The 23,833-nt window shown below is 40.9% G+C and overlaps 1 protein-coding gene across 19 annotated transcripts in view; it reads right to left on the bottom strand.

Annotated features, from left to right (window-relative positions):
- The window catches only part of ptprsa (protein tyrosine phosphatase receptor type Sa), a 251,267-nt gene that overhangs the window by 24,245 nt on the left and 203,189 nt on the right, over positions 1–23,833 (bottom strand). For 9 of the 19 annotated variants that reach the window (XM_039811969.1, XM_039811976.1, XM_039811972.1 and 6 more), the window contains 12 exons: positions 22,307–22,900; positions 21,170–21,264; positions 20,544–20,794; positions 20,200–20,287; positions 19,194–19,406; positions 18,766–18,923; positions 17,128–17,139; positions 16,683–16,798; positions 11,259–11,306; positions 5,937–6,034; positions 3,174–3,297; positions 528–703 (listed from right to left, as the gene is read on the bottom strand). In XM_039811969.1, the coding sequence (XP_039667903.1) occupies positions 528–703; positions 3,174–3,297; positions 5,937–6,034; positions 11,259–11,306; positions 16,683–16,798; positions 17,128–17,139; positions 18,766–18,923; positions 19,194–19,406; positions 20,200–20,287; positions 20,544–20,794; positions 21,170–21,264; positions 22,307–22,900 (1,973 nt within the window). The remainder of the gene's footprint in view (positions 1–527; positions 704–3,173; positions 3,298–5,936; positions 6,035–11,258; positions 11,307–16,682; positions 16,799–17,127; positions 17,140–18,765; positions 18,924–19,193; positions 19,407–20,199; positions 20,288–20,543; positions 20,795–21,169; positions 21,265–22,306; positions 22,901–23,833) is intronic. The other 10 variants (XM_039811986.1, XM_039811988.1, XM_039811989.1 and 7 more) reach the window with 5 other exon arrangements.

The following is a 23,833-nucleotide window of genomic DNA, read 5'->3' as shown; positions in this document are numbered from 1 at the left end:
TTTTTCCCCTCTAACTTCCATAATCAACAGATGGTTGTGGGAGGCACTGGTCACAGGAAAATAAATCTGATTTAATTTTAGTTTCCAGCACGGTGCACTCCGCGCGCTAAAACTTCCTAGGCTCTCAGTACTGTAGGGAACAAGCAACAGCTTGTCGTTTTCACTGCAGATAAGGAGAGAAACGAAAGCCAAGATACTCCCAGTGGATATGTAGCCTACCTTATCAGATGTGAACAGGTAGACCGTCTTTGAGTTAACTCAATTTTATCACCCTCCCCTGCTGCTTTCACCACCCCATTCAAATTTCTACACGTCTCTGAAGCCAGCCATCCCAAGATAATGAAGTCTGATTACCTAGCAATAACGTTCAGGTGTGAAACTGGGAAATTACTGTAACGCTGTGCTATTTTCAGCAGCTGTTGGTCTTGTGAACCAGTGATTTATTTTGAGGTTTATTCAATAGTGCTTTGAAAACCTGCCAAAAACAGTGCCCAGCATCAGTCCAAAAATTGGTTAAGTGGACTTACCCGTGACTTCTCCTCCAGCCTGGTCATCATGACCACAGTGGCTGCTCTCTGTTCCCACACCATCCTCCAGAAGTCCCCGAACGTCTCTGGTAATGGACCCTGGGTGGCGATGTAGGCATTCTGCTTCCTGTAGCCATCAATGTAGTTGGCGTTGATATAGTCGCTACCAGTGATACCTAGATAAAGACCACAGCAAGAAAATATTTTTAAAAAATGAAACTTTTGTTGGCTTTTTCTCTTTTAATCCATTTTCCCTGCCTTTTTTGTTTATTTTACATTACTCATCATTTGCACCTTTTAATTTTGTGCTATCTGCCTCAATAATTCCCAGTTTTCACACACAATAACCCTGTTTCCAAATCAACAAAGGTGTAAAGATTTTAGACTGAAAAAAAGAAAACAAGGAAATTGCCAATGTAATGAGTTCTCACACCTTTTATAGTTGCAACGAGTGAAAATTGGCTGAATTCAGTGAAAATGTTGGAATTGTCCAGAGAGCCGTTGCAGTGACTGTTTCAGCTTTTGGTAATATTCTAGGTATTATTCTTGCTTTTTATTATTTATTATTATTGTTTTGAAACCAATATTTCAAGACATAGTACATTATTAAATGAGATGTTAAAACAGTCTCACAACCTTTCTCCCCCTCTGCCACTGTACAGCTGAAGGAAACCTCAGTTTTTGTTCTATTTAAATGGATTCAAATGCAGCCACTGCCTCACAGTCACAACTTCCTGTTCTGCTCTTTTATCATTTTCTTTTTCTACCTCCGTGGTTCAGCCTCTGTTTCTGTAGATATGTCGTAGCAGCCTACATCTGATTTACCACCACCATGGATGGAGTGTTCTTGTAGATGGAGGATAGCGAGGAGTAAATCAGCCACTCAGCCACCACAGCCGGGAGGTAGATCCAGCTACCATCCCTCTCAGCCCGCTACCATGCTCTATTGCACACCGGTCCACTAAATCTAGCCGTAAGGAATGCCTCCACATTGCTGGGTAGACAAATGTGTACTGGAAACATAATGACAAGGTTGGTGTATACAGGACTTGTAAGCTCTATTGCAAAACCCTGCTTTCACTGACTGCATGTAACTATCAAAGTATTCTGTGGCATCATTTAATGTGTCTGCAGCGGTCAAGACTCTTCAAAGCTAAAATATGTAGTTCACTGCAAGGCTTCACCAGGTTTGCTCATGATACCAAGTGTCAAAAGTTGTGTAACTATGAAACCAGCTGTTCAGGGCAAAACTATTATCAAGCTTGTTATGTGGTGTGGACTGTCCTGCATCCAAAAAGGCAAGGTGTCCCACAGTTTTAAGTTGTTCTAGAAAAAAAAAAAAAAAGTCTAACACTGAGCATCTGACAGTGATAAGACAGAACATTACCCATCTTTATTTCACCAACTTCTACAATCCTGTCAGTTGAAAAGAGATTTCAGTGTGGCGGCATCAGTGTTGGAGAGTCACGTCTCTTTGACTGACGTCTCCTCACTCAAGCGACAAACAATGAAACACTCGACTGGGCTAATTTAAGAGAGGAGACGCAGTGAGGACAACAACCAGGGTGGAGAGAAAGTATTAGATAGAAGAAGAGGGGGAGAGATGGAGAAAGAGAGAGAGAAAGATGGGGGAAAAGAACAAAGAAGAAAAGAGAATGATCGAACTAATAGAAAAAAGAAAGAAAAAGAAAGGCAAATTCTCATTCATTAAAACGGATACCACGTTGCACAATTCGACTGTGGTGCCTTGGCTTTAGTCATAGCTAAGTGAACAGAGAATGGCAGCGTGCATGAATTGTTCTACTGCTGCGTCTAATGGCAAAATCACTGCAGTGTAAAATAGAAATTTCAGACTTGATTAATTTATGTATTTATGAACGAGGCATTTTTCCCTGGGATAATTTTGTTATGCATGTTGTCGCACCCTCAAATTGGCCTGATGATTGCGAGATGTCGAAATGTAGTCGGAGCAGTTCGCTCACACAAAAGGAGAGTACTGTGGAGTTTGGCACTACTCTGAGGAGTCTGGAGCTCTCCTGGTGATGCAACGCCAGAACAATGTCAGCGGTGAAGGGTGACTACCTCTGACAATGTCCCTTGAAATTTAGGAGTCAGTGGAAGAGTTTTTCTAGCTCTGAGATTCTCAGTACTGTGTCTGTGGGCAGTTAGAGGGAAGTCACGAGAGCGGGGCAGATCTGATGAGACAAATGGGACGGTATAAACACAAATTCCTGCTGGGAGCTGGGTCCAAAGATGAGCTGAAACAATCCCTGCAAAAATAATGTCTGGCTCTGTTCTATAAATTTACTGGTTGCTGCTTAACTGAATTTGAACTGCACACACTATAAATGATTTAATATATTTTACACATTTTATTCTATTTTGCTGTATGTTACTGCGTTAACTCAAAATACTTGTCTAATCCAGCCCAGTCTAGTGTAGTTATTCTTCTTATTATAAAAGGACTTCATTGTATTTAATGTATTCTATTCTGCACTGCTGTGCACTGTTCTAGTTTAGTCTTCCCCGTCTAGTCCCATCCGGTCTATCCAGTATAAATTCCTAATTACTTTAACTGACTCTGTAATTATGAGGATTTCCCAAATGAGGTGGTGTAGGTGCAGTGTTAGGACGGCTGAGCCTTACCCTCGATGGGAGCCAGGATGACGCGAGAGTGATCGTAGGCAATGACGTTGGCATAACGATTTTTGGGCTTGTTCACCTCCAGGTTGGAATGTTCCCAGGTGAACTGCTGGCCTGGATCAATAGACTGACAGGGGCAGAGACAGGCAAAACAGGCACACACAAGGAAGAAATCAGAAGAGCATTGGGAGGAGCAGAGCAATAACAATACGACCTGAATGTTATCAAAAAAAGAAGAGAGGGAGGGGGGAGAGGGAGAGGGATTGAGAGGGTGATTTCCCCAAAGGGACAAAGAACGTGGTATCATGAAAATCTATCGAAAATCTATCGTTTTAAATACTCACTGCAGCTGCACACACACGGTACAAGGTACTTTATCAAAATCATTAATGTAGCGGCTGTACAGTATAATGACAAATAACAATATTGACGAAGGCGGCTGATCTCCCACTCAAGGGGAGGGCGTGGAGTGAGGCCAGACACACGAGTGAAAGACAAATTCAGCCTCCTCTTTAAAATACAAGAATTCCAGATAAATATCCTGTTCTCTTGTCAGCTTATTTAAGTGTTCCATTACAATTCACTGTTTGCTTATAGGTGTCTGGCGCTTTGTTGGTATGGGAATGGAGGCTTGAAGGTTATTTGCAGTTATGCTTCAGCATGTAGGGGTGGGGGTGGGGGAGAGAGAGACTGAAGCTGAATGAAGTCCAACTGGAAACCTGATGCAAACGTTTCAATGCATTCATTACAGCAATCAGAGCTTTAGCCTCTTTCAAATCGGTTTATTTCTTTCTTTCTGCCCTCTCGTCTCTCTGTCCCTCTTTCTTTGTCCCTGTTTTCCTTATCTGCATATCTCCATCTTCGACGTCTTACACTTTTTTGTATATATTTCTTTCTCTCTTTATCTTTATCTCCGTCTCCATCTCCCGTCTTCTCTCTGATGTTTACACTTCCTCTCTAGCACCCATCCTGCAGCTATTTTCCCTTTATTTCCATATTAACTTAAGGCTGTGTGTGTGTGTGTGTGTGTGTGTGTGTGTGTGTGTGTGTGTGTGTATAAAGATTGGGGTCACTTCCATGAAACATCGCTAAATTGATATATTAACACAACTTTTCATAAGTCTATACTGAAATTCTGCAACAATTACAATTTCTCCCTCATCCACCTCCTTATGATCCATGATGACACGTTTGAAAAAAAATGACAGCTCCTTGTTAGAAAGCAGGCTTTGCAGGACATGTCTGCTAACTGCCTGACAGAAGATGGATAACAAACTCTATGGCGTCAGTATCATCAGGTAAAACTGTGGCTGCCTTTTTATTGCCGTTTGTATGGCAGATTATCTCCTCCTCATCTCCGCTCTCCAGCTGAGATGCCCTGTTCTCTCTCTCCCCTCACTGAATCCTCATCATTAACCAAGCCTCCCCACCTCATCTCTCTCCCCTTTTCCCTCCATTTTTTCTCCTCCCTCACATCCCGCCCGGCTAAAAACCAATCAGTCAAAGCCCCGTAGAGCTGCACTTGGCAAGCCAGCGCGCCTGGACGAGCAGCCATTCATCAAGAAAATAACAAAATTAAAATTACACTTCTCTATTTAATTTGGTCATTTATTTTTCCTGGGGGGTGGTTTTGTGAAGGGGCAGGGGGACAGAGAGAGTAGAAAAAGACAGAGTGGGAGAAGAGACGAACGGGCGGTTTAATGTTCTCTTAAAGCCAAGTAATTAGAAGTTCTAGTTTGTAGCAAAGCGTCAACTTTGGCATTGTATCTCTCATCTGTCTTCCCCCAGAATGAAACAAGCTTGTCCACTTGGTACATAGCCCGGATGCGGATTTATGAATAATAGATAACCAAGAAATACTGGATCGCTATGAGAAGTCATTATCCACCAACATCCCCCCGGCAGGCATGATGACAGCAATCCATGCTGGGGTACCTGCTTCCTACCTTAGCCTGGCGTGCAGCGAGGCGACAGGCACAGTGATTTAGGAATGGCGAGGACGGGATATTGCTTGTATGCAAACGAGAGCTGATTCAGCACTCCTGATTTCTAATCAACTCTGGTGTCATTTATAACCACTGCGGTCTCAGAGCTCAGACAGCTCAGATACCCCCTTTACACACACACACACACACACACACACACACACACACACACACACACACACACACACACACACACACACACACACACACACACACACACACACACACACACACACACACACACACACACACACACACACACACCTTGACTGCCAGTGTACTTTTCCCCAAAAATACATAAGCTGAGTTGCGCGTAGGGACTATATCTGCACTTTGGAAGAAATAACATCTTTGCCAAGTTCAGTTTTGTCTGTGAACATTTTTAAAACACTGATTTATCCCCTTATTGAGCCATTTCGTTTATTAGATTTTCTTAAGTAAATGTTACTAAAGCCTTAAATCTGTCATTTCTGTTCTTTAAGATTTCATTTTTCAAAAAGAGATGTCCCCAAGTTCTCTGCATTTCTATTTTCCTCCTTTCCGGTTTCTTAAGTAAGTAAACACATTTTTATTTTTCAGCAAATATATTCAACCATTTTCTTTTCCCTCCTGCTTCCTGATGTAGGAGTGGATGCATTACAGTAGAATGATTCTTTTATTTAGCAAAAAATAAATGACAAAATTGCATTTGGGAGTTCAGGAATTGCAACAACCTGCCAAGGGAAATTTTATTTTTTTTAAATTACAATTGTCTTTCTTTGCCACTTGGAGGCCCACATACCTCATATTCCTGGGAGAGCTTGAGGTTGTCGTTGGCCTTGAGAAGCTCTGTGTGTTCAGCCAGCTCTGAGATAGGGATGGGAGGATGATTCATCATACCTGCTCGCCAACAAATGGAGAGAGAAATTCCACACAGGGGAAGAGAGGACAGAAAGTTCATTAGTACAGCAGACAGGACACCCAAGTTCAACACTTAACAAATCACACCATTTATGGATGAGAATTTGTTGCTTACTAACAATGGAAGTTGGATTTTAGTGGTGAGGAAGCTTGTGCAGAACATGGTGCATGTCACACACAGAGAACATGTATTGACTGGTGATGTTATAGGCACTTGATTGGACCAGGCCAGAGCTCAAAAACCGCTAAGTTTGTCGAGCAGGGCTGATTGATTATTTGCCAAGAAGCTGGTAGCATGCACCCACAGACCAAATTGTAGGACAGTTTTTCCTCAATTGTTCAGACACATTTTCTGAAAGTTTGTCGAGCAGGGCTGATTGATTATTTGCCAAGAAGCTGGTAGCATGCACCCACAGACCAAATTGTAGGACAGTTTTTCCTCAATTGTTCAGACACATTTTCTGAAAGCATACCTTGTATTCTCAGAACTATACACACAAATCCAAAAACACACGCACAAAAGGCAAAACTCCACAAATCTCCTGCAAAAATGAAAGTCTGCCTTCAAAACAATGTTATGTCTTTGCAACATGTCATTTTGTGTTAAAATGACACACACACACCATCATGTGAATATATATTTCTAAGAACCAGTTGAACACTGACGCTCAAAATTAAACATTATTATGAATTGTTAACACTATTTGTTTTTAGGACACTTATGCCTTTTGCATGTTCAGTGCAGTCTTCTGTTTTTATACTCAAAAAACACACACACATATGCACTGTAATATAAATAAAAATGTGTGTTGGTTGTACTCTCTGCCCAGGCTCCCTCATTATTAGACCAAAGTGGCCCGACTCTCATCAAAGATTATGGCTCATCTTGGTCTTCTCTTCCGCTTTCTCGTCCTCCTGCTCTCACTGTACTTCTGCACTCCTCTTGCCTCTCTCTCCTATGCTGGCCAAAACAGAAGAGCTAACCTGTGGCCCTTTCATTGCTAAAGCTCTGATTGCTAATTGAACAATTGTGCAACATGTGTTTGTCCACGTGAGGAGTCAGAGTGGACAGTAGGAAATATAAGTTTAGCATTTTGAATGGCAGTGTGCTGCATGTGAACATGTGACAAGAGATGTTAATTAAGAAGAGTGTGCCAAATGTAGAGACAACTAGTCTGTTGTGCTTTGAAAAAAGTGTAGTTTAGAACTGCAATCCGAGTGTAAAGCGGAAAACGTGCTTGTATTTTAGCAGAACTGGTTCAGGGGGTTGGGACATTAGCTACAGGTTGTGCTCATTATGTCACTAGTACCAGTATTGGCGTGTAAACAATTGAGAAAAACTTGTATTCCCACAATGGCAGTGATGCTGACAGACAGACCGACCAATTGGACCACTGTTGCTTTGTGTAGCCAGAGAAAAACATTCAAAGGCATCAATACTTTTTAATAGTTTTGAAATTGGTTAAAAATGACACAAGATGAAAAAAAACTGATTGTAAAATCACAGACAAGACATAAAACAGCCATTTTTAGTCTTTGAATCAATGGAATGCTTATTCAATTCAATTCTATTAATAGTGTCAAATCATTACAGAAGTTATCTCAGGACACATGTTGACAAAAAATCCCTGTGCTCCTTATTGAAGATAATCAAAAGCAATTTTGCTTTCAGCATGACTGTTATCAACAAAAAAGAGGAGAATTCCATTCTGGATTATTGGTTGGTGGAAAAAACTACTTTAGAAAAGGATGTTTTTAATTGAAGCAGATCTAACAAATATAAGTCAAGTCATTACTTATACATGACTGATACATTTTTTTTCCAACATTTATTACTTTCAGCACCATCCTTAATTAAAAAGAAAGATGAGATAGACACTATGCTGTTTTGATCTGGAGCATACCAAACATGACCCACAGGGATACTGCATTACTGTATCCTTAATCTGTAATGCTCTTGTGTTGGTCTGTTGTTCGCATGGTGACAATTTTAACTGTTGCCTCTGTAAAAAGGCGCCTATTCAAGAACGGAGCCCTGACCTGGGGGCTCATGGGTAGGGTGGGTGGGAGGGGGATAAGAAGGTTTAGGAGTGTGAGTGATGCTGAGTGACACAGTGAGCTGCTCCATTCCAGCCAGCCTGCTAGCGCAAAGCAAGCAAGCTGCTGTTTCTACCCTTTCCTCCATCTGCTGGTTTCAGTAACCCAGTGAACATTGGCTCTAAGATGAACACCCCTTACCTCCAAAATCACAAAAAAAAGCACTCTCAGTTACTTGTCCAGTACGTTCTCCTTCCAAATCCTACTGCCATTTATCCCAAGGAATTCCCAGAAAGAACAAGCTTTTCAGTTGGGTGGGAAAATTGTGATCCAATATCCATTGAATATTGTGTCGCCGCTGCTACAATATTATCAGCACTGCTGTGCACTCCAGTCACTAATCCATTTAGGAGCATAATGCTGAGGCCATGTAATGGAATATGGAGAAGCCATAGATTGTGGCTCCGTCCCTGCATGCGGACTGGCAATACTTAACGCTTTCCTATTTTTAGTAAGAGGTCTCGCTTCCTGCCGAGTGACGAGGTCAAAAGTCGACAATATGTTAAAATCGTTTCACAAAAAAAGTTACTGAGGTTTAATTGGGCGCGCAAATCGGCATAATCACATTAACCCTTCTTAAGTTCCCTTTTCTCACAATGCTTACTCCCCCCCCCCACTGATATTTTGGCAGCTTTTGTTGCGCTTAAGAGAGGGAGCCTACCTCTCTGAGCTGACAGTCTTCATTAGTAATGGTAATTTATTTTACACTGACAGAACAATGCAGCAGTGTCAATTACATGAAGATTAACAAAGATCACAATGCACATATGAGACAAATGGAGATGACACTGGATGCCGTGACATCCTCCGGAAAATGAATGGACACACTGCATTACCGGCCTACTTGACAAACACCAATGCCCTTCTTAATGATCATCATCATTTAAATGATGTTTACTGAATTCATTGTTTTCTTCTATTTTCTAAAGCCTGTATTGAAAATATTTTTTATTTTTCAATATCTTAAAATAAACTCAAACAAAACCTTGTGAGGTTAATAGGATAAGAAGGGTGTAATGGATTTATCATCACTCCTAGGCGATGTTATATATTTTTAACTTTATTTTATCCTCTGGTATTTTATGTTTTAGGACTCTTTTTTTAATTTAATTTATTTCATTGTTTTTTGTTGTTCTTGGTTTTTATCTGCAGTTTTTTTCCTGAAATGCACTGTGTAACCTTTAAAAGTTAAAAGTTTATTATTATTGTTATTATGATATTATACAGTATGAATGTGTTTGGACAAAACTGTGTGTTATTTATTCATGAGTTTCTCTCAACGAGTTGACAAAGCATGCAGATCACAGTGGCACCATTTGAGAATGAGAGAGTTATTAATCATTCTGGTGCGGGAATTAATTGAGATGAGCATCAAGAAAAAGAGGAAATATTGCAAATTAAATTTGGTTGTCAGTTTACTTGTCTCAAATTCAAAGGGAAATCATAAAATATGAGCGAAATAAATAAATGCTTATGCAAATGAGGGGACCTCAGTTCTCTTTGAGAGATCAAGAGTGTCTTATTTGAGGGGAGATCAAAGACGGTGTGTGTATGTGTGTGTAGTTTACTCTGCGTGTCTTTATGTATCTTTGTGGGTGTATATGAGTTACTGATATACTCAAACGCCATCAATTCCTTTCAGTTTGTGTTTCCTGCCCACATTACTGTTTGCATGTATGAGTGTGCTGGTACGGTTGGAGAGATATATCAGGCCAAAGTGTTTACATATAAATTTACATCCAAATAATGCATGATGCCCTGCCAATGGAATAGGCTGAAGGTTATACATAGTAATATTTGTTTGTTTATATATAATGTTTTCAGGAAACTTGTATGAAAACAATTTGAATCCTTAAAACTGCTTAAATACATTATTTTACCTTTATTCCACTTTGCCCTCCGCCAACATAACGCTATACAGTATATCGCTATAAGTTGTCATGTTTTCATTTCATTCCTCATAGCTAAACCAATCTGTTTGTGCATCAATTTCTCTCTCTGAGTATACTTTTCTAACCTCACCCATTTGTTTTGTTCTCAAGACAAATGAGTTGATCGGCCTGATTTGTTCTTGTATTCATTTTGTCATTTACACACTGCACAGCACATTGCAGTGTTTATCCAAGAAAAGATTTACTTTCAAAACTATGCTTCGTTATGACCAGTCCTCGAACAAAGTCAATCAAGGACAAATTGTTGTTATTCCCAACCCCCACTCCAAAGCTCTCATCCTTCTCTTCTCACCCACCCCCCCCCCCCTTGCCCGTGGCTATTTTTCTATCCACATACAGAGCCTTTTCACCACAATCAACAGCGTGATCAATGAACACAGAAAAACAAACTAGCGCCTAATTACACGTTTCCAATCTCCCGATCCACAGTCGATACGCCTGAGAAATATAACGATTCTTTTTGATAAGCCGCAGCAGTCTCTGTCGAAAAGCCTATTTATGATGTTGCGTATTTGCATATAAAAGGGAAGAAGTCTGTCTGTGGTAAGTGAAGAAAATAAAGGGGGCAAAAAAGGGGGAAGAGGACAACTAGAGACTCTGCTTTTTCTCCCAGGTGATCCTTTTGCAGTGAGCAGGGAGAGGGGGTGATCAAATGTCGAGCCATTGTTTGCCACCGCTTTAATTTATTCTGCTCGTTATCTCTGAGCTAAAGACCCCGTTACTTCAGAATAGAAATGGAGCAGTGGTGGTGAAGGAGGAGGAGAAGGAAGGAGACGGAAGAACAACAACAAGAAGGTGAGGAAGGGGAAGCAGAGAAAGAGGGATAACAGAGATTGTACTCCTGTAAAAGAAAAAAAACACCTCTCAACCATCTCTACATCAGCAGAAGTGATCGCACAGGTTATTTTTACATGGTGGATTAATGCACAGCCAACAGCCCAAGTGAATATTGTGACTGACATCCAATTACAGAAAAAAAAACAGCCCAGTATACCAACTAAAACCAACATCAAATTAATTAGTGCTGAAATTTTGCTGCATAATGTGAAAAAACAAACAAATGCAAATTATGTATTTGTAAATGGAGGCAAGCGTGCTTAAAAAACAAAGATAAAGAAAGGTGGTACGCAAATGCTAAAAGCATAGAGACTAACTTTCATAGTCAAAATCGGCTTCACTCTGAGGACTGCTTAGACCAGAATCTGTAAAGAACAGCAAACATAAGGGGAAATGGTTTCAAAAGGCTGTAATGCAACAAAAAATGCTATGTCAAAAGAAAAGTGTGCAAAATGATAAAAGGCCAAGAAATAAAACAAAGAATTTTACCATCAGTAAACTCAGGCCTTTCTCAGGGAAGCCTGAGTGACAGACTTGAGGCCAGACAGTCACACAGACATGAACAAGTAGGGCAAACATTTTTAGATCAGCTACAGCCCTCCTCAGGAGCAGACGTGTTAGCCATGGGCATCCGCCTCTGATTCCCCTGCTGAGAAAACCCTTCTGCCAAGCCCCATATCAACGGTCATAGAGATCAGAGATAAGAAAATTGATTCGCTATCTCTAAGCTTTCATAAACACTGGTTGGAAGGCCCCATTGACAGAAAGGGAAAAAAAACAGCTTATGTTTCCTGGTGAAAACTAACTCTGAAAGGTTCCTTTGTCAGCGGCTTGGTGCTGAGGCATTGGAAGTGAAAGGTGTGGAAAAGTGTCCGCATTCTTGGCTGACAGCTGTGGAGCCACAGCTGATGGGAGTCAGAGTTTTGAGGATTGCGGTGATGGTTCAATCTTATTTGCTCCAGAGGGGAAGTCCTCTGAGGCCACAGCCAGCGATGCTATGTCCGGGTGGACTCAGGTCTTCTCAGCTGTTCAAGCACAAAGGAGCCATCTGTGACAATGTTAACTGGACATGTGGCTAAGAGATGCAGTGTGATTGGATGCTGCCAACCTGCCCATCAAGTAAAGGAAAAAACATTTTGCCAGGGCTGAAAGCTGAAATCAGATCAACAGGGGCGCTCAGTGACACAAAAGGATCACATCACCCAAAGAATAATTCGTTCAAGAGCATGTATAAATAGCAGGACATGGAAGGAAAGGAAATCTGATTTGCAGGCAAAATGAAAAAAATAAATTTTATTTTTCTAAAATAAACTCCTTCCCAAAAAGTCTGGTCCCAAAAACATTAAACATCTTTTTGATAAAGCAAAAAGGGAGGTAAGTCATCAATTCCAGTTAGGAGCCAACATTAGTGGAAGGAAGAAAGGAAAACACTAAGATGATGAGGATGTATGTCTCCCTAAAAACACTGCAAAGCTTAATTTTGCAAAATAAAAGTCCCTAAACTGAGTTTTGCTGGGTTTACCTTGCACTGATGTCAGGCGAGTGGCGCCAAATGAGCGCAGAGAGATGAAGACATCGAACAACCCCCTCTCCCTAATTGATTTGTGACAATGACTAATTAAACCTAGCAGGGGGTGCTCTGATCCACTGTCTCCAAATGTCATTCATCACAGCAGGAGGGAGGCACAGGCATGTCTGATTATGTTTATGTGTAAGTGTGTGCTCTGTGTGTGTGTGTGTTTCGATAGAACTGTTTATGAGGAGGAGGGCACGGCTGTTGCAGTTGTTGCTGTAATCTGAAGAAACAGTCATGTTACTGATACATGCGAGCGATTGGCTGGTGTCCGTGGGTTAAGCAAGTGCGTGATGCTGTTTGTAGCAAAGTGCTTGATTTTTTACATGCTTAAATGTGAAAGTCACTTCTTCAGACAGAATTATGGGGGCGTGAAGTGCCATATGCGATGCAGTATTGGAGGGGGGAGATAAAGAGAAACACAGATGGAGATGGCATGAATAGAAAATATATCAGAGATACGTTGACGAGTAAACCCAGATTGAAACTCAGTTTATAGTACCTGTCTTAGTGGCTGAACAGTAATTATGTGAATTTATATGAGCACTGTATGCCAAACTGATGATTTGAAGGTTGGGTTTTGAGATAAGATATACAGCACATCTATATTGCAGGTGGTAATTGTCATTATGATCACCAACTGTTATAGTTTACTAGCTTTTCAACTGAAATACCGGGAAGAGTAAAGTAAAAGGAGAAACAGTAAGAAAAGGAAATAAGAGATGCTAAAAAAATGAGAGCGAGAGAGAGCAAGAAAAGAGTGAGTACTGATAGCAAAAGTAGACAGTAGATATCCACTGAGTCGTGCTGCATCATTACTTTGGCCCCATTTGACAATTAAACCCCAGGCACCAATGAAGATAATGACAAAATGAGCCACTATGCACCCCAAGGAGTTATGGGATGTCACTTTGAGGCTGTCACATGGCACACACACACACACACACACACACACACACACACACATTAGCCAAGCTTAGCTTATAGGAAGCCTAATCAAAAACATATTTTTTGTTCCCTAGCACTAGGGGTCACTGAGCACACATTGCCAATGCGGCATATGCTCTGCTGAATAGAAGAGGCCTTGGATAAGTGCATTGGGAGTATGCTCATTTGAACAATGGCTGCTATTAGCTGATGGGGATGTTCACAAATGCTCACCGGCCCACTTAATTGGGCTAAAATGTCCATTCAAATTAAATTCCCCGGGTGCGGAGGAAATGACATCAAATTCTGCGGAACAACAGCAGGCCTGCCGAATGAGAATGCTGCTCATATACTAAGAAGTCTCAGCATGTATTGATGAATGCTATGTAAAAGTGAGACTGTAACAAGAGTTTCTATTATTTAAGGAATGGAGGACAGTTGAAGGCACATTGGAAAGTGCTGGAAGTCAGAGAGGCAAATAGTAGGAAATAACCATTATAACCTTGTAAGTACAGAACCACTAATGAGGCTCTGAATGCCAGGCAAGATAAAGATAAGGAGAAGTAAATTGAACTTCCACATTTCTGTGTATAAGCAGGTTTGTGCATCTCCTTTCATCCTTGTGCATCTCTTCTCTGATGTAAAGAAGTCAGGTTTTGTTTTTCAAGATACAAACTCAGGCAGCATGCCTGGTCTCCCAAAGAAGCTGAAGAGAAAATGCTCCATTTTGAAATCTGAGCCTTTTGATGGAATAGAGACTGGCCATGGATGACAGATGGATGGTTGAGAGAGACAACTAGGTTAGGATACAGAAAGGTGGATGGAAAAAAGGGAAAAAGGCACAGAAAAGAGTCTGGATGTGTTTATTCCACCTCTAGAGGATTTACCCCTTTTCTGCCAGTAGCTTGGTCAGGTGAAAAACACATTTGAAATACAGTGCAAGTTCCTCAAAATGCAGGTCTCATTCCTCTGTCAAATAAACTACCTGAAGAGAGAAAACAATCTAAACCATTTAGTGAAAAACTCACGATAATCCAAGACACTTAGCTTGAGGTAACTATTGTGCCTGCAATCTGATTTGTTTTAACTTTCTTTCACCAAAAACTGTAATCTGGCAGGATGAAAGGTTTCCAAAACAAACAAAAAAACATGCTACTTCTTTTTTTTTTACGATTCAGACCAATGACAACAAACTGTAGATGCCATCGTAGTCTAAATCCCAGAAGGCTATATAACAGAAAGAGAGACAATAGATAATGGGTCTGAAAAGGAGGCAGGAGGAAGATGGAGTAGCATCAGAGAATGAGTTTGGGATCGAATGTGCTCTGTTGTTAACACCAGGCTTTAGGTCGGATGAACACCAGCCAAAAAGTGAGACAAAAGAGAAAGCAGGTAAAAACCCAAGAGAACTTCCAAAAAGGATTTGTTTCCAAAATCAAAACATTCAGTTCAACAACAGACATCATTTTCCACCTATTTGTTATTCATAAATGGCTAATTGTTACATGGGAACATGGCAAACATACATATGGATTGCAGGTAGTTATGAAGGCACATAATGTCAAACAGAATGATGTGGGAGCACTTCATGGACATCATTTATGCTGCAGCGCAAATTTAACTTTAAGTTGCATCATTTGGGAATTGTTAATCTCTGTGTAGGCTGTGTGCAGGTGTGTGTGCCAATGTTGCAATCCGCTGCCACTACACATGTGGGTTATGTGTACTGTATATTGAAGCACATAACTGCACACGTTTTGTCTTACACAAATGAAAAAGTTTTCACTGTTAATGAATTTGGTGGAGAAGGAAGTTCTTCTGCAGGTGCGTCTTTATTGGCCCACAGTTACACAGTATAATATAGCTGTAAACCAATATGAGCTTTAGATAGCCAATAATGGTAATTTTGGATTAGAGCTGCGGCTAATTAACATTTTTGTCACATTTTAAAATTTGCTTTCCATTTCAGTAGGTTCCAAAAATGAGGATTTTGAAGTTGTTGCCACACTTTGTTATTTGGGGCAAAAACTTTTAAAGTAGCATTTGGTTTGTAAAAGCCACTAAAACAGCAGTCTCCATTGAAAGTTTATGTAGGTAAGTAGCTTCATAAAATTCAGTTGTTTACTACAACTCTGGTCTCTTTCCAAATAAAACCTATAGATTGGCTTAATGTTGTACTAGATAACAAGCATGAGCACTCCACTGGAATTAGAATATAAATCCAATTAGGCCAATGAAATACAAGCCTTAGATGGCTTTTTAACCCTTGTGTTGTCTTCCCGTCGACCATGGACTTGTCTTTCCGAGTCAAAATTGAAAATGAACTTTTTTTGGCGCTTTTCCAATGTTTTTTGTCGTTTTTTTAAATGCTTTTGGCGCTTTTTTAAACGTTTTTGTCACATTTCTTCAACGCTTTTTTTTTTATTCATTGTCAATAAAACTAATTTAATTGACATTATATCATATTTTTGAAATTATGAAGTATTTTGACTAATAGGCAAGAAGTTAATTTCTGTCAAAGTTTAGTTTCAGGATACTGTTTTAAAACCATTTAAAAAGAATTTTTTAAATGCTTTGAAATTGAATAAAACACCCCAAATTCAATGAAAGTAATCATTCATTTTACCTGCGAAGAATGTTGTATGGGTTCCATACAACGTACATCCATGTATCCATGTTATTTTGGGGCAGTTTAGTTGTAAGAAACCCAAATTTCTGATGTAAAAAACTTTGAAAGCCGGTCAAATTTGACCCGAGGACAACACAAGGGTTAACAGGCCAGCTTTTATCCAACAATCAAAAGCAATTATTTGGAGGTCTAAATGAAGAACATTAACTGTTGCTATCTCAGTAACCCATGATGTATTTTGCAATCCAGAGCTACTAATGTTTTTACTTATCTATTTATTTTGTTGTTAGAGTCAAACTCTTATACTACGCTGTAAAACTGTGTCCAGTGCATTCAAAATCTCTAGTCAGTCTCTGGTCAGCACAATGTTACATTAACCCAAGATCCAAGCTATAAAATACCACAGCTTTCCTTAAAGGCAAAGTGAGGAAGGTATCTTTGCAAGTTTTACAGGCTGTCACACCTACAGCTGGATGACTAAACTGTCTTCTTCACATCTTTCAAAGATTTTATGTAAACAATATTAGTTTATCTATACCTATATATGTTGTTGAATTAAACAATGGGACTGTTTGTGTTCTTCAAAGTATTTGTTGTGTGTTCTTCCTGTACCTGGAGTTTGGAAGTTGATGCGTCTCATCTCCACAGGGTCTGTAGGGTGGTGGGGTGTAATGTCTGCGTTGTTCAGTAGACATTTTGTGCGCGGCTCTGACTCTTTTCTTTTGCGGCTGGAGAGTAAGACAAACAAAGAGTAGAAAAAGGGGAAGACGTACAACAAAAACAACAGAATAACTTTTCAGTGAACACTTAATCCAGCATAACAGTCACCAGTCTCACTAATGAGGATACCTAAACAATTCAGCAACTCCAACTGACTGGTAACTCAGCGGTTCAAGAACACTCGAGTGAAGCAAAACTCAAAAACAGCGGAGCAGAGAACGCGTATCAAGTGTGCAAAATTCTCCTTCACCCTCACTAATTAAAGGCATCTTTTTTTGCTGACGCAGGCTATTTCGTCTTCCCCTGTAAAATGCAATAAAGTACGGCTAAACCTTACCTGTCAGGTTTGCTGTTTCCAGAGAAAGCAATAGGAGTCAAATAAATATATAAAGATGGTGAAAACACAACACACAAGGAGAAAGGGAGAGGGGAGAGGCAAGAAGAGAGATAAATCAATAGAGAGCAGTTTAAAATTCACAGGGGTCGCTGCTGGGCTCGCAAAACGCGAGATAAAGCTCATCAGCATTTGGAGGAGGTCCATGCATGCGTGTGTGCTCATGTATCAGTGTATGAGAACAAGTGAGAATTCAATGAAATGTGCAAGTAAGTTCAGACATTCATGAGCCTGTGTCGGTGTGTGTATGTACGTGTGTGTGCTTATGTGTGTGTGTGCACTAGGGTGCAGATACAGATGGGGAAGGGGAATGTCAGGGCCAAGGGCAGACCCGGGAAACACTATTCACCAGGGAGAGATGGAGAGGGAGATGGGAGAGTTAGGGGGACAGAAAGAGAAGAGAGAAAAAAAGAGAGAGATCCAAGGAGAGATGTTACTCTCCCTAACCACAAAGACTGAGGTAAGGCAAGGTCAGACAGTCAGGGATCATCTGACAGTAGCAAGCTGTGTGTGTTGCTTACACTAGCCCCAGCCCCACTTAAAATAAGTCAGGGTTCTTCCCTGGTATGTAGGGCGACCCATTACACTTCTGTTAAGTTGGGACTTGCAGTCACTGAGACTAAAAGTTACAACTAACTGTAAAACAAAGGGGAGATGTTGACTGTATTTGTTTGTTCCAAAGTCCCATGACACTGAGGAATAGTACATTTATTGAGACTTGTAACAGGAGGAGAGCTGCCTCCTGTAAGGTTTGTTAATGCAGAGTTTGGTGTCCACCACTAGAAAACAGGGTCACTGACTCCTGAAAAACTATTAAAGCATACATTTTAAATGAATAATGGTTCAAAAGACAACATAGGCAACATAGGAATAACACCTTTACGGAGTATTCTATCCAGATTAATAGCTATTATTTGAAATATAATGTATACCTATTTAAATACATATCTGTGACATCTCTTGATTGGTAGATTGTACTATTCTTAGTCCAGTTATTGAGCACCATCTCAAAGAATCTCCTCCTCTCTTCTTTTTCCAAGCCCCTCACTTCCCCACAACCATCTTTTTCACAAGAAAAGCTCTTTCATATTTACATGCAACAATGTTGTTGGGTTTTTGAATATCATGCTGCTACGTATGAATACAAAATAAGCCCCTTTTTCAACATGCTCCCTAACATGCAATTATTTCCCAATCGCCCAATTTCCCTGTAACGCCGCAAAAAAACTGGTTCAACATCAAATGACAAGACAATGTTCACTGTGTGTTGCTGGATTAAAACAAACAATGAAATTTCCAGCACATTTACCCTAATTCCAGAAAAAAACATGGATCACAAATATGTTGCGGGTGGAGCAAGGCACTAACAATGCAAAATGTTTAATTTCCTGTATCTCTTAATGATAAGAGGATGGTTATAAGGGTTTCCAGAATAAAGCATTCTATACTGGCCACTCAGTACAAAGTGTCGTGCCTTGTACGCTAACTGTGAGTGTTGTTAGTTGATGTTGAATAATGTCATGTCTAAACGTAGGTCCAACTGCATTCTCCACAAAAACTACAATTTCCAAACCAACTCACTTTTTATACAGAAGAATGGCTATGACGATACAGATGATAAAGACCACAGCGAGGACCGGGCCCACCACCCATATGAGTCCGTCACCAGTCTCTAATGGCTCCACCACCAGCTTGGGAGTGATCACTGTGTCGGTGTAAGGGCTGGTAGCAAACATTTTCTGAACAGAAAGAAGTTTACATAGTATATGAAACACAATCCAGGTTACAGCATGGAATAAGCATGAGATGAACAAAGTTCAGTGAATTAAGAGTACCCGACCTTACCAGCAAAAGCTGGACAAAAATGAAAAAAGTGTTAGATTCAGATGAACAAAACTGAAGTGAACCATGATTAAATGAGCAGAAGTGAATTATTAAATCCACTCCCGACAAAAAAGCAATTGACTAAAAGTAAGTCTCTGTTGAACTGAGCGGAACTGGTAACTCACCCCGGCGGTGGCATTGAGTTCAGCCAGCAGAAAGAAGACATACTCCTGGCCAGGTTCAAGAGGCTTGTTCTCACAGCTGCTGTGGCGGTAGTCAGATCCCACCATGAAGCTTGAGGGCAGCTGCTTGAAGCAGGCTGTGATGTAGGGCTTCCTCTGGTCCAGCTGAGCCAGCTGACGGCGTGAGCGACGCTTTGGGGTCACCTCCCGTAACAGCTGGATGATGTGAAAGGGCATTAGTTTACTTTTGAACGACTAAGTCTGAGCTAATAATGGTTTCTGATGCTGTCAAATGTTTCTACGCACAAAATTAACTAACGTAACTTGGCTGCATTACTGGTGATCTTAATTAATTACTTAAATTGTGAATTTAAGTGACTATTCTGTACAAGAACTAGATTCATTTCAGTGGACTGACTGAGTCCAAAGAAAGCAAACGGTTGGTGTAACAACACCCTTAATTTCAAAAAGATGCTACTGTAGCTCTTTGGCAATGTTCCATGTAAACAGGCTCCAATACCCCTCATTCCATACTGCAGATAGAGGCAGGCACTAAGCAGAGGGAATGTGTGTAATCCCAAATCCAAAAGGGATGGTTGCTGGTGATCTGGCGCTCAAGGTGACCTCGAGCTATGGTAAGAGTGGGGGAAGACTGTGTAATTCTCTCTTCTGCATGCTTGAGGGGGGATAAATTAGCATAGCTGAGATGTTCTTACTTTTGTGTTGTGTGTGCTGATTTCTGGTACATGTACAATACAATTTGCCTAGCACATTCAAATGTTAATAACACAAAATAAGTGTCTCTGGAATCCCTCCCTAAAAACAAACAGTTTTGCAACTGGAAAGAAAAGAATACAGTCTCTTCGAAAAATAATGCGTTACTGAAGCTTTGAATTTGCCTCTTCCGATTACATATGCTTAATTCTCTTTGACCCAGAGCACCCAATTAACCTAGTCATTTATGTTGTGCCAGAATAACCTCACACCTTTTGCTTTCAAAATATCCTACCTCTTCCATGTCCATCTCATCAGGGTTCTTCAGGTTTTTGACAGTTCCTGAGGTCCTCTTAAGTGGCACCACAACCACATAGAAGGTCCTGGCAGTTAAGATTAAAACATTGGCCACAGGGTTGACAGGAAATTGAAGCGGTAATTCAATACTTACAAGGGTACTAGCAAAGTTCAGCATGTCTCAGAAATCCTAAGACCTAAACTCCCATTTCAACACCTTAGGCATCTTGAGATCTCAATCCATATCACATCAGATCTCCAGCATCTCAAGACCTAAACCTAAATACCCCAACTCTCAAAGATAATTCAGACAGAACCCATCTTTTAGCACTCTATACTCACTTTACATCCTTGGTATCGACCGGTGGGAAGGACATGGTGGGCATGTTGTCAGGCTCAGCGTAAATGTCCAGCTTGGGTTTCTTGACCAGGATGAGTGGCGCGGTCCTGGCAACCACGCGATGTCTTGGCCCACCGTCCATGCTTTCTTGGCAGGTCACCCTGAACTCGTAGGTGGTGTTGTGCTTTAGTCCAGTGACGAGCACCCTCATCTGCCTGGCGTCCACATCCATCTTCTGACGGTTGTACTCAATCTAGAGTTCAATAGATTGTCCAGGCGTTTAATCCATAATTGGTAAGGATTGATCATGTTGGCAGGTCAATAGATTGTTGGTTGGATAGACAAGGATGGACAGGTAAGAAGGTGAATTTAGGTAAGAACAGATGTAGGTAGGAATGCATTACATGAGTCAGGGAATGGATATGTTGGAAATGAGAATGATTGAGAGGTGAATCATTGCACTGAAATATGCAAATGCATTAAAAAAAATGGCCCTAGTGTCAAATCAAGCCATTTTTGTTTTCAGAAAAACAGATGAAAATTAGTTCGAAATTTCAGAGTGGTATTTTCAGAATTTAAAACACATCTCAACTGAGTTCAAATGTATTTTTTTCACAACATAACTCACCGTGCATTTGTATGGAGACCTGCTTTCAGAAAACTTCCATGCAATGACCACTGTGGTCTTAGTGGCCCACTTGACAGTGAAATTCTTTGGAACATCTGTTGAGTGGACAAATTCAAGAAAACAAAAGAAAAAACAAAGTGTATTTTTAGTAAGTCAAACATGTTGAGAGACCAAGGAAAGAGAAACAAAAGAAGAACCTTGGTTTAAAAAAAAGAAAAGCGGTTGTTCCCCTGCAACGTTCCTCTGGGTTGGAGAGTGAGTGTAACGGTGAGTTGTGATTGGCTGTGAGAAGGGCAACGCCATTGGTTAAGACACACAGCACGTAAGACTCATGGACGACAAACCCATGGAGCACAAGGGTGTGCCCACTGGCTAGCCATCGTGGGTAGTGCCAACCCATCTCAACACTGTCTTTGAACCCATGACCACTTGAGGTTTAACAACTGACCCATGTGGTCCCAGTGTCAACTGTTCCTACGCCTCTGCTGAGTCTGGGTTGGCACTGCCAACCTGCTGCCAAGCGGGCATAGAGACAGACTCAAAACACAGCATGCCAACAGTCCTTAGCAGTGCATCTGGGGGATGCCATGCCACAAACAGTCCCATTAAGGGACAGGGGAGAGGGAAAGGAGGAATTAGGAAAGGAAGGGGGGAATATCTCAAAACAAACCTAAAACCATAAATAAAATAAAGAACCAAAATCAGCTTTCTGTCATCTTAGACTAGTCCAAACATACTCTTATAGTGACTGGTTTTGACTGAGATCCTACCTTTTTTTTTTAACTGGGAGATGTGAGATGGCATTAGCTGCGTGAGTGTGCTGGCAAAGGGCTGCAAGGATGACTGACAGGAGTGTCTGACAAAACAGCACTTACCTTGAAATTCTAGGCTGCTCTCCTCTTTCTCAAAATGACTGACTATAACTTACTGTCTTGGGTTTTACCTTGTTTGGGTTAGTGAAGTGAGTATCCCACAGCAAACAATTTTAATATCAATCTTTTCTCTTTCTTGAGGAGAAGTGAAGGTGGTTGAAGGAGGGGGTGGGCAGGTTTCATTTTTGTGTTGTAGCAGATTTTTTTTTTAGCCAATTTCCAACCCCCTGTCAACCGGGTTGAAAAAGAAACAGGCAAGCCCTACCTGTTGGATCAAAGGCCACCGTCCGATACTGGATAGGCGGGCTGTAGGGCCCTGGACCTACACTGGTGTGTGCACGTATTTTCACATCATACGCCGAGTTCGGTTTGAGGCTGTTGAGAACATAGCTGGACTGGCTGGGGGGCAAGCGGAGCTCCTGCGGTGCTCCTCCGGTACTGGTTTCCTTATAGGCCAAAGTGTACTCTGTAATTATCCCATTTCTCTCCGCCAGCACGGGAGGAGACCAGGACAGCTGCACTGAGCAGCATGTCACATTGGAGCCCTCGTTAATTTGAGGGTATCCCCCTGGCGTATTCTCAGGCACACCAAGTTCTACCACAGCCTCTTCCCCAAAGCCCCCCCTGCTCTTGGCTGAGACTTTAAAGAGATAGGTGGCCCCCCGGTGAATGTTGCCCACAGAGTACTGTCGTTCTTGGGGACTAAATTCAAGTGTGGCCAAAGGAGAAACATCTTTCCGGCCAAACTGAAGCCGGTAACCCTGCAGGTCCATGCCATTAGTGAGATCTGGAGGGTCCCAGCGGATCACAGCTGACGTCTCTGAGTCCTGAGCCACTGACAGATAGGGTAGACCAGGCACTGGATAGACAAAGAAATAAAACAAATCTTAATTTATGTACTTTCCAGTTATATGAAGATGGATCATTTTTAAAGGGACAAGTTTTAATACTAAACATACTAGAGTAGTTGTATTGAGGGAACTGTGCTTTTTACCAGGCAAATACTACTTTTGTTATTCTATTCATATATAGTCACAACCAGCAATGCCATCAAATTAAAAATAAGAGTCATGCATTTTGTATATACTAAATTTGTTTTAACAATGATGAAATACAGTTTCATTTCATCCTTATTCACGAAGCAAGATATAGTTTAGAACCAAACAGTTGATAACAGAAGTTCACAGGTTCAGCAGTGTTAATGTGTATTGAGATTAAGCACAACATTTCATGCTCTTTAGCTAAATCATAAGGCATTGAAGGTCCAGCACTGTTGCTATTGATACCTACAGCATAACACTAAAGCATCAATTTAGCATGGCAAACAAATACCTGCATCAGACCTGTCCTATCATACTGCATGGTAAAATACAAGTGGACTGTCAACCAATGTGAATCAAGAATTGACAGTGACTACTACAGAATCTAAACATTCAGTAAGAATTTTAATTTCACCCATCAACCAGATACTCAGAGCCTCTACATCATTAAAGTAATCCATCCTGTACCCATTACCATTTCATGATATGTGTAAGCTTCAGCCAAAATCATTTCTGTACTGCAAAGCATCACTTAAACTTCAAGCAGAGGACAGTGCCTCTTTCAGCTCTAAGAGTCATCTCTTGTTGTAAAATGGATGATCTACGCTTGGGGTCTAGACACCATTCTTCAGTGTGGCCCAGTTTTGCTGCTCTTATGGATGACACACGTCTCATCTTAACTCTCCTTTTAAGGCCCCATCAGTGTGATAGAGGCAGCAGCAGTTATGGGAAGCCTTCAGTTCTCAAGTTGC

This window comes from Perca fluviatilis, chromosome 9, assembly GCF_010015445.1.
Source record: "Perca fluviatilis chromosome 9, GENO_Pfluv_1.0, whole genome shotgun sequence".
NCBI lineage: Eukaryota > Metazoa > Chordata > Actinopteri > Perciformes > Percidae > Perca > Perca fluviatilis.
Note: the sequence above shows the minus strand (reverse complement) of the source record. Positions and strands in the feature narration are given on the sequence as shown.